General features: G+C 36.8%; 1 protein-coding gene across 1 annotated transcript in view; it reads right to left on the reverse strand.

Moving 5' to 3' along the window:
• The window catches only part of LOC124278710 (LIM/homeobox protein Lhx9-like), a 64,929-nt gene extending 55,805 nt beyond the window's left edge, over window positions 1–9,124 (reverse strand). The window contains exons 1-2 of the mRNA XM_046714483.1: window positions 8,737–9,124; window positions 3,100–3,311 (exon numbers count right to left, since the gene is read on the reverse strand). Coding sequence (XP_046570439.1) covers window positions 3,100–3,311; window positions 8,737–8,841 — 317 coding nt within the window. The 5' untranslated portion in view covers window positions 8,842–9,124. The remainder of the gene's footprint in view (window positions 1–3,099; window positions 3,312–8,736) is intronic.
• Between the last annotated feature and the right edge of the window lie 2,968 nt (window positions 9,125–12,092).

A 12,092-nucleotide genomic window follows, 5' to 3' on the forward strand; every position in this document is an offset into this window, starting at 1 on the left:
ATATGTGTACCTATGTTGGACAATTATCCGGCAATGCTGAATACACGTGGCGTCATCTGTCGAAATCTTACACATGCTTTAGAACACCTTTAAAAATAATGGGAAAATATTAATGATGACAATCATTACGAGCAATAAATTATACATATCACTTACAAGTCAATATTATACTTTGAAACTTTATTTTGACAAAAATCAATAATATCTTACAATATTGAACTTTTATTCCTTGTAGATTAAGTAAAAATATAACGTGCCATTTAGGGTAATGCAATGTGATAACGTATTTAGCATATGTGTGTAACGACAAATCACAAAACACATGTCTGGCACACCAACTTAAGATTCCCTGCAATTATCCATTGTTAAATGGGTTCACCATGGCAACCGATCTATAAGATTTTTATTGGAAAATTAGACCATCCTCTCATGCACAATCAAGCCATGGAGCACATATGGTTTCGATCAGCTGGGCTATCTCTCATCACTGTACGTAAGCAGTTTTCAGGCAAACAGTATTCTACAAAACCGTTCCTCGCAAGCAGAGAGGAAAGATGGTAAACCGTTTAGTGTCAGCAAAATCTTGAATTCGAATTAAAATGCACGTGGTCGCTGCCGGGTTTAGACAGTGAAAGAAAAGACCGAAAAATGTAGAAAGATATTTTCATCATTTGAGGGGAATGGAAACAAAAACTGTATTTACTTTTTCCGTGAGTTTGGGTGATGGGTGGACCTCTTGCGTCCGTAAACATGGCGGCCAGTCGAGAAATGTGAAAATATCAGTTGAGAAATTACTCGGTGAAAGAATTCTGGAATGATGACTGACAGAGGGAAAAGCTTTCTTGAACTGTCAAAATAAACGTAAAATAAGCTAAGAGGACATATGATAATTGCAATGACCGAATGATGGTGTACTTTTGTGGCATTTTGTTTGAAAAAAACTCGATACGGAAGTCAACATGTTTGTTTGATATTGAGAAGAAATGTGTTGAGAAAATATTCCAGAATATCAGCAGATCTAGTGAGATCTTCGTTGAGCTCGGTGTTTCACCCGCTGTAAAAAGTCAAAACAACCAAAAACATTCTTTACTTGCAAATAATTAAAGATATGTTTCAAGAGTTTGTAGAAAATCCATCTTAGTGCTGTCAGCCAAACTATACAAATGTTTGTAGAATAGCAAGAGAAGTACATAAACATGCCTACAACATGCATGTTGAGTCGCCAGCGCTCATAATTTAAAACACTATAACTGAAGTATTGTATTGTCGATTACACATCCGTAATATACTTGAGAAGTGTATTGTCAATAATCACACTTATAGAACATTTAATGGGCCACTGGTCCGAATCAACGAAACAAAACATTTGTCCAGTAAGGGAGTTCATGAAATGACAAGGTTCGCTGTGATAAAGTTTCCATTCTCGGTGTAAACAGGATGACGGGTCAACATATACCTTAGTTGGTTTCATTGTTAACACTAAGACACAAGATTAAAACTCTTGTTAAAACATGACTTTAACCTGCCTTTATCCAAACAAGATATGTCATCAACACACATTTAAAGACAACGACACAAATGTTTAAAATCACATCAGAAATCACCTGGAATATTTAACTATTCATGAGGTGAACATAACAGTTTTTTTGTCCATTTTAGTGCAACCCCACCTTGGGCCCTTATGATCAGATCTATCACAGAATTGCCGAACTCAATCAGTGCCGACCTGAGATGAAACCTTATCCACTGTCCCAAACCTTGGGTTTGTTGAGAAAGCAAATTTTACACATTCACCCAAAGCTCCGCACTGGACCTGAACGTATAGACTACAAAATGCCTATAAATCATTACAAATCTCTCCGGTATTAAATTGTCCGCTTTAACCGTACCCCTCTCTATTACAGCCTTTCGTCAGCGGTAAAAATCAACTTCTAGTTACAAAAGGATTATCCAACGCTATGATTTGTTTTGTAGTTTCTTCCCAAGCAAGCGGGTCTTCATCCCCATTGCGATCTCGTGTGAAAACTCAGTGCAGTGTCGTGTGACGGTGTCGTTCAAGCCTCGCGAGCGTTACATGCAATTATGAAACCATTAACGCGCAACCGGAAAATTAATTTGTTTTGATTGGCAGATTACAACGCAAGGTTATTGTTAAGCTCTTTACAACGCCTTATGATGCGCCTAGAAAAGCAAGCTTCGGTGTCAGATGAATCCAATATCATCACCACAAGCGGATAGGAGAGTTAGAGAATATTACCAACACGGTGTGGAGTTTGTCGATTGTAATTCCGCAGTAGGGAAGGTTTAAAATAATCACGTAGGGATTCCATGTATCATTACTTGTCCATTGATGTATTATCTGATTATTACAGCAGGACTTTATTTGAAACGTCAACAAAAAATGACAACAAATACTGCTGTTAAAGAGATCTGAATATTTAAGAAGCTGGTACCGGTCTTTTGGGCTCAGTTATAACTTGATTTTGATAAATTACAATAATTGTTTATTACAGAAGGAACAGGCGTAATTGGACCTCTTTATTACGGACACCCAGTATTCCGAACGTTAGCTTGGTTCAGCGTATATCCACAGATTCATTTGTCAACATTGTCAAGATTTCGTTCTGTGAGAGTTACTTTTGATAACAAATTATTGGCTCCTGAATTATCTTTTAAAACAAATATGAGATACATGACAGAGTGGTACCGAATTGCCACCTGCTAAAGTGGTAAATAAAATGCCCTTGAGAAGTTAATCGCTTGTTGTGTGTATAGGATACACTTGACTATGTTTGGTTTGCTCTATTCTCTGTGGAGTGATACACAATAAGCAGAGGGAAAGAGCAAGTATTCTCTAAGAGAACGACTTAACGAACGTATATTCCCCTTTCGTTTATTCATAAATCATTCAGTTCAATTACAACTTGTGAGAATGTCAAAGGAATACTCTGCCAACGTCTGTACCCAAAAGGAAAACTTTCCCAATTCTTAGGTAGATCCTTATTCGATCAAATGTCTTAAACCTGTTTGAGTCATCTCGAAAAAGATTGTTAAGGGTCATAACACACGAGTATGAAAATATATGTTAATATTTCCTACCTATAATAATCCTCTTTGCAGTAGATGAGACCATCCCGGGCAAAACATGTAAGTTCAGAGTCGAGTCTGAATTTACAATCGCTGCATTTTAAACAGGACACATGCCATTGCTTGTCTACGGCGAGCAGGTAGTAGCGTTCAACGATGCGACCACCACAGCCGGCACAAACGCCGGGCAAGTCGTCACCGCTGTTGTTCAGAGGCATCTGATGCTGAAAACATAACATGTAAAATTGAAAGACAATAGTCTGTAACAAATGCAACTAACATTTTAAATAACTTAAACACATGTATATTTAATACCACACATACTTTTAAATGAATTGTACACCTATATCAGAGTTTACATCACAACAGACGTGTGTATGTCATAACGGTAAGTCAATGAGGAGACTGACTGACTGACTGACTTTAGTTTTACGCCGCTTTTAGCAATATTCCAGCAATATCACGGCGGGGGACACCAGAAATGGGCTTAACACATTGTGCCCATGTGGGTCAATGAGGAGAGAGAGATAGAGATAGAGAAAAAGCGTGTGTTCTAGTGTACTAGTGTTAAAGAGAGAGAGAGAGAGAGAGAGAGAGAGAGAGAGAGAGAGAGAGAGAGAGAGAGAGAGAGAGAGAGAGAGAGAGAGAGAGAGAGAGAGAGAGAGAGAGAGAGCGTGTGTGTTCTAGTATACTAGTGTTAACAATGAACCCACTAAACCAGTGACAGCAACAACTAAGGTATTTCAAAGGAGAGAGAGTTATCGCCGATATACATATTGCATAAAATTTTAATTTATGAATTACTTGTCATAATAGAGACAGCGCAGTATGTCTATACAACTTAGTAAATGACATGCTATGGACATGAAAGGCGTAATATCGCTACAAAAACAACACATCATCAGAAAGCCACAGCAAGGAGGTACTACCATTTAAATACAGATATCTATCTATGAAATATCTATATGTATACACACTCTAGGCAGTATAGTTACCGGTGCTTCATTCAATTACCTTTGTTATTAATAACATGTTTACTTAACAGGAATTCAATAGTATAACAACGTCTATACTGTACTGTGTTATTCATGTTTCATAAGTGTTTAACTACATTTGTTTGAATATAGCAAGTTTTGTTGCTAGGACAATGAAAGGTAGGTATGTAGATATTTGACACTATGGCAAATATACATTATGTTATCTTATAAAAAGATAATTTCTCAGATACGACCAATCACGCATGATGAAATATGTAAACATTATATACCCGTGAACCTTCAGAAAGACAAAGCAGTATAGTGAGATCAAACTTATAGTTTTACTTATTGAAGCTATTTACAAAAGTAAATTTTGTCCAGATATCCATTTTACAAATAGCTCTTCCATGAGGTGTACCATTAAACAAAGTAGGGGATATTGGATTTACAAGATTGATAAAATGCAAATGATGAAGCCAAGGAGGAAGGAGATGATGAAGCGAAATTAAGGGAAAATGTGACAATTTATTCCATTCCTTTGGAATGTTTCATTTGTATGAATATATATTACTTTTTCTCATTATGCATTGGCTAAAGGTATGCTCGCAAAATGGAATATCCCCTACTTTTTTTGAATGGTATATATACACATTTGTGTAATCTTCACAAGCCTTGTCTATTGACATATGCAATGTTCCATCCAACTACCAGAAAAATATAAAAAATGCCTTTCCGGTATATTATTTTTAATTGTTAACAACATTTAAAGGATAACGAAGATACATATCATTACGAATGTATATCTATATGCGATGTGCCGTCACGTCTGGTTTACATTGTAAATCTGGTCCAATAAATAACTGGTAAAAATACAGGAACTCCCCAAAACTGTTACGCTACATTACTAAGTGTGTTATATCCTGTTATATCAACAAACAGCAATATAACTGAATAGCACACACAGTACGTTGCTGCAATGCATATACATGTTAGAAGGCCATTAGGATGTGAAAACATAATTACTCTTAAGGATGTTGCGCTACTCTTTAACGTTGTCCGTTTGTGATGTTCCAGATTAACATGCGTGCATTCAAATTATTTAAACTCTAAATAAACTTCTAATTTTTAATTAATTTACGGTTTGCGATTCCTGAATAGGTTTGTTATAAAGGTGATTTATTTTACGCCTTAGTAGTAGTTAGTTTGAAACGATAACAGATCCTAGAGACAAGTGGCAAATGAATGTCAAATGAGGGTCAAAATTTAAGAGAATGGCTCGAAATATTCGTTGGGCAATTATGGTTTCTTTTAACTATACACACATGGAAAGTTGCAACATTAAACCAGGATAACCACTGAAGGTTTTTCATAAATATCAATGATATCTCACAAATATAGTAAAAAGTAACGTTAATTCCATACACTCAAAGATTTTGAACCATGAAAGAAAGGTATAATCTGAAAGTATATTTTGCAGTTCCTCACCAACATTACTATTCTTTTCGTCAAAATACATTTCTTTTTACAGTAAGGACCATTTCGGGAAAAGAAACGACATGTATAATTTTAAAGTGATTAACTGATCAACTGCCTACATAGTTCCTTATCAGAAAAGTAAATATCACATAAAGACATTCTTGATTATACCCCAGCGTTCGGCCCGAAATCACCTAAAATGATATACATTTCACAGCATATTTCTTTGTTAGGAAGCAGAAATTGACGACCTGTAGATATAACTGATCGGCCATAGTACAACCGACAATCCTACCATTCAAAGAGATTGATAGATATGCGCACTGAAGAGATCGGATTTCCCCCATGTGCCGGCGCTTTGGCCTGTTATATAAACTCCCATCCAAATCCGTCCTTCCCCATAGCATACCGGCTAATGTCCCCGGCGTCGTCCCCCCTTCCCTCCCCATCCCGATCCACGACATGCTTTGTGAAGATGTGAAGGATAGATGATACCAGAAATATCACGCTGGGAAAATCACACAGTTGTCCATTGCAAATATAATACTCCAGAACAAGCGAAAAGACAGCTTTCATGGCGCGTTATAAATTTGTAAAGTTGAAGTTTAATCTGAGAGCAAAGCAGTTATGAAATCCGACAGACCAAAAAGTTTAAACAACGAAGGGTAAATTAAGCGTTTCCTATTTTTTTAGACAGGAAATTTTCCAAGCAAATAACCTGTTTTGACTAACTCACAGGCTGAAGTCTCTACACCATGTTCAATAATTTACCCTCTTTATCCGTAATTTCCTGGGGTGAAGCTTTTGACGACCCGTCAACCAAGCAATGAAATGTATGAAAGCTTGTCATTCGGGAAGGTAACTGTTATAAACGGTGTTTGTTTGGAGATAGAAATGTGCATTCTCGGTCATGTATATTTCAGCAAGTGACAAGTGCGTGTCTATAGCTGTCACTGACGGTGAAAATTACACGTTTCGGGTATAAACAATAAATCAAACGAATAGTGTAATTATCGTTGGATCCGAACACAATCAACGTTGGTTTTCGTCTTTGATTACATCTCATAAGTGCGTGGGGTGCCATAAGACTTATTAGTAAATTGTTTCGGAAAAAATATGTAATCGATTAAACCTCTTTGTAATTTTATTTACCGGTTGTCAATATCTCTTTACATGTTAAAATTTCAAAAGACTTTGACATAAGTGATACCATTCCGGAATTAAAAATACGTTCTATCTATACTTTTTTACAGTTATTTAACATGATCTGTAGCGAGGTAATGCCACAATCAATAATATTTTTAATCGATTATCCTTAAAATCAAATGTATCGACTGTTTAAATATGATTGTAATTGTGAGCATGTGCACTAATATTCACGATTCTTGTACCAATACAGAGCGTGTTGACTCAATAAAGGAACGGTTATCACAAGAATATAAACAGATACACGCACAAGTCTTCCCTTCAACAATGATATTAAAAAACCCTTTGAAAATGAACCTCAATCAAGGATTTTCACAAGCTGCATAATTTCACAGCTGTCAATGAGAAAAATATATTCCCATCTCCGTTAAGAGCAGGTGCTTACCGTTTGCTCAACACGATACAAATGAATTTCACTCAATATCAAGCAAGCTTGCAGCTTTGACGTGTTTTATCGGAGAGAAAGGGGATTACATTGCGCTTGGATTACTTGTCGATTTCACCTAGAAGCGTGACGGAAACAAAATTGCAGTCAAACAGAGCAAATAACACACTTTGCATCTTCCCTCAATATGTACAGGTATCAGTTGAGCTGTATTAGACTGAATTAAACAAATTGCACCTTTAGAAAGCCATCAATGTATACGTTAGTACCTAACGAAAATTGTACTTAACATTTCCGTAGTTGCGTTTGGTTTCTTTGAAAATAAATTCAATTGGAACAGATTTTAAAGAATTTTTACAATATGTTCATCTACAGCATCATAGTGAATCTAAGTAGATTAAGTTTGGTTTTGAATAATTCAATATTGAAATAACTAAGTGTGAATTATAAACAAAAAACTAAACCGTTTCGACAAATGGGTTAATATATGTTATTACCTGTGTAAGAAAGGGTCGTGTAATTGACAAGAACCACATGCTATTTTAATGATAAATACCCGCCTACATGAAATAAATGAAACAATGATTTATAACAAATCATTTAATTAAATGAATGTATTTATTTTATTTTAACACCATGATTTCTGTTTGTAAACACGACTAGACATCCTAGTTATCCAAACTGCAAACTATGCCAATATATAATTACAATGCTTATCCAAATTAGACCAGCTTCTCGTCATATCTCTGACCTCTATACCCATGCATCATCAAATCGGAATGCCAAAATTAATAAACACGACTGTAAGTAAATATAAACATAACTTGAAGTAAATATAAACAATCCGGAGTTTTTAAGTTAAAATAATTGGTAACATAAGTACTACAAGATTCTGCCACGATTGGAGTACCGGTAAATGCTACTGTTTATCAATGCTTTAAACTATCACATATCGGCAATTGCAGCCGCCTGTATCGAACTAAGGATAGGGAACCCTAGCCCCCTAAGGACACAAGACGGAAGCAGTTACCAGTCTCCAATCCATCACATGGACCGTACCCAGATGGGAGAATTTGCTCAAGCCCACAGAGATAGCCAGAAAATGATTTCCAGTTATCTCAGATACTCCAAAACCAGGACCACGTGCCTTGATTTGTAATGCCAGTTGACGCGACAATTTGGTCCTAATGTCTAAGCTATGCTTGTTACGACAACTGAGAGATAGTGCGAATTGCTAGGAAGGGTGAAACGATGATATTTTTCTTGGGTTATACGTCGAAGTTTTAGCGGTGAAAATAAACAGATAAACACGTGCATTTCCTGAAACATATGCGGCGCTACCTGGTAGCTGTACCCAAAACCTATCTGCCCTTATCCTTGAAACACAGGTGGGGCTTACACGTGCATGTGTGAATACTTTGGAAACGGGGTTCTGAGAGTCTACAGTCTCGATGCTAAGCCGAGTGTGAACCTGTATCTTGCAGCTATACAAGGGGTGTCATCTGTCACTGGTTAGATGTTTGTGGTATGTACGTGTGCATATGTCAAGATGCAAACACAAGACTCGGATGAAAGATCCCTGGAGTTTCCAGGAAGTTACCTTACCCTTGTTGTGACGTGACAATCCAGTGCTAAACTGTCTGGGGAAACGGTCCGGCTCTGAAACTCTCCCGATCCCTCATGGGGTTGGAGGATAGTTTTTTCCACCATGCCGATGTTGGTGTGTCCGCGGAGGGGTATCCAACAGTCCCCGGGGACGAATGCGTGAGACACGGGACCCAGCTCGAACAGGAGTCCCACCCTCCGAGAAGAATCCTCACACTACTGACACAAGGAACGTCCGTCCAACTATCGCAACACTTCCCTGCGTTGGAAACACAGAATACCACTGCAACGTAGTCAACAATGTCGATTTCGCCGGTAAAAACCTATTTGTTTTGGGACAGTGAAAGCGGGTGCACCGCCGGTTCAACTGAATGTGGATTGTTTAGAAATGGACTTACACTAGTTTTTGTCAAGGGCCGTGTTCTATGCCAGCACTTTACGATCACAATAAAAGGGGAGGGGCACACCAGGCACTTGCTTTGCTGGTGTGCCACTGTTCAGATCGCGCTTCGCGCGGCAGGGTCCGCTCTCATTGGTCGATAACACCCAGCGCCGTCCTGATTGGATAATTGCATGAAATCTGTTCCTGACAGTCACACCTGTCAATCTCTTGCCTTGGGTTGCATGTATAATACGAAGCGGATCTAAAGCGAGTCGACATCTCGGTTTTCGCTTCCTACCGAGAAAGCCCGACTAGGCACAAGACTCCTCGAGTTTGACACGCCGCTCCTAGCTTTTCCTTACGCGCTGCTTTTATCCTTTTCTTTAAAATAAACGATTCTTTGGGTCGACGATCGTAAAAGTATTTGCTCCACGTTTATTTAGTAAAAGTTTAATTCAGGTCCGTAATTCAAGACTGAGAACAAATTTGGAATTTTCAATGACCATTATTTCGTTCGTTTTACCACTTAGCCCGGGGAATACATATTTTACAATAGCTTTGAAATATGAACTGTATTGAAGTATTTATTGCATAAATCTTTATTTCTCAATAATTTCTTAAGAACTAACGGAATAAAACGTGTTCACTCTCTCTCCATATTGTGTTTCATATTGACACACGGTATGTACTAAAGCAGATCGTAAGGCTTCCATTATTTGGAAACGGCAGATGCAAGGCTTTTATAACAACTCAAAGATTTGATTTGTTTTTATTTCTCGACTCTGATAACGGATGTGAGTGCGGAAAACGTAATCACCTGGTATAAATATGCCTCTGAAAATATATTTAATTTCTTTAAAGATTTGAACATTTTAAAATTACAAAAAAATTCTACTGTTTATTATAAATACAATGTGTACCTATACGTCAATATAAACTTTATTTATTGCCTATGCTTAACACAATTAGTACTGAGAGGTGCTCACTACACAAATACAAAGGTAATACGATTCAATTGTTATTGAATTGAACAAATGAATTAAAAAAAAAAATAACAGTTTCCGTTTTCGATGAATATATTATTTTCCTTAAATATGTACGATATGTAAATGCAGTCAAGCATTCAATACAGAACTGCAATCATAGTTTTACTTTCCTGTTTAATCAATATGGTGGATAATTCCCTTAAAAGACACGTGTACTTCTCCGTACGCATGATGCTGTGGTGGTTAGCCTTAGCTATCACGCATAAGTCAAGTACGATATTTGCAGTACTGAATATTGTTGTTTCATTAGGTGTAGGTGTGTGATTTAGGTTTTACTTCCGTCCAATAATGGAAGGGAGCACCAGATTTTGGCATCACACATACTACCATTATAGGAAATCCAAACCAGGGGTTTCCCTCTAATGAGCGCACACATGAACCAATCAGCATGGACCCTCGTGTCTAAGTGTACTCTTTCCTACTCAGGTCTGTCCCCAATCATCAAAGTATTCATTCTTAAATATATGGTGATACAAATTCCAATAATTCTACAATTAACGATCGACGAATGCCTGTTATTTGTACATTAGTCTGAATATCAAACGCCACCACTTTAAAATAATCAGCCTCGAATATCTGCGGGAACAAATTTCATGATAATTGTTATAAACTTAAGAAAAGGTTTTTTGTTGGTTAAAAGAAAACATTTCAAACTAAAAGATAATGAATAGATTTTAAACCTTCAACCACTTCGGGACCGGCTACCATAGCATTGATTACACAATGCCATTTAGAACGTGGTCAAATATAACATATGTTATATTTGGGATTTACTAAGACTGTGTAATCTCAAATATGACATATGTTATACCATGGCATTATTTACTAAAACATGATTTGAAAACAGGTTTTATATGCTATTTGATACAACATAAAATATATAGATATGATATAAACATAAGATAGATATGAATAAAATTACATTTCAAATAATTCGAAACTGATTGTCAAGGCTTTGCCTGATAAAGTGTTCGTCGAAGAAAAGAGTCTTGCATAGTACATCGTTGATGACAGAACCGTTAGAACAGCACATGACAAAATTGTTGTATTCAATCAATAAGGGACTAAGCTCTACCCTTAGTAGCAGATTCTACAAATTCTACTCGCGGTTAATGACCGGTTTTAAACCGAGACCGTTGTCTTTGTGTAATGAAGGTAATTACACTCTGAACCGATACATATCATGACCTTTCTGTTTGCAGACAAAGAAAATGATTTTTGAAAGACCTGAATCGAGTAAAACTATACTAGCAGTGAAACAGACTCGAAATCCCATCACCTGATATGTTTAGGACGTTCCATCATTCTGTATGTTAAATCTGATACAATGGCGAAACTAGCTACTTAGTCAATAAACATTACTGAGATTTGTCCCGTGTTTAAGTACAACTGTTTATTTCCACTTACATATAAACCACCAGAGCATAAGTCATGAAACTAAAGTCTTCACTCTTACAATAAACAAACAGTCATGAATGAGTAACAAACATCTTTTTATTACCTCAGCTCATTAAAAAAGTGTTTTAAATCTGATGCCGTTTATATATAAATTTACATAGAATATGCAGTTGTATATTTCGTAGACTTTCAGTTCCACCTGGCTACTTTTAACAAATATTTTATCAGTTATAATATATAAATGGTTTCATCGTATAAAGATGAACCCTGTTGATAGTTTGTTGTTTAACACCAATATTCCAGCAATATTCTGCAATATTCCAGCTACATGACTGTAATCTGTCTATCATCGGGTGTGAGTGGCCAAATCTTAGGATCAGTGTAGCCTGTACATAATGGGAATAGAAGTGTTCGATTTTACTGGTCCGATAAAAGGAACTGACGACAGCAGTGTTAACGGTATCGTACGGAGTGAGCGTGTTAGTCTGTACATCTCCGATTCGACTTTCGTGAGTGTAGTACGGGTTTCC

The sequence above is a fragment of the Haliotis rubra genome, unplaced genomic scaffold, assembly GCF_003918875.1.
Source record: "Haliotis rubra isolate DU_JTF1 unplaced genomic scaffold, ASM391887v1 Scf240, whole genome shotgun sequence".
Lineage (NCBI taxonomy): Eukaryota > Metazoa > Mollusca > Gastropoda > Lepetellida > Haliotidae > Haliotis > Haliotis rubra.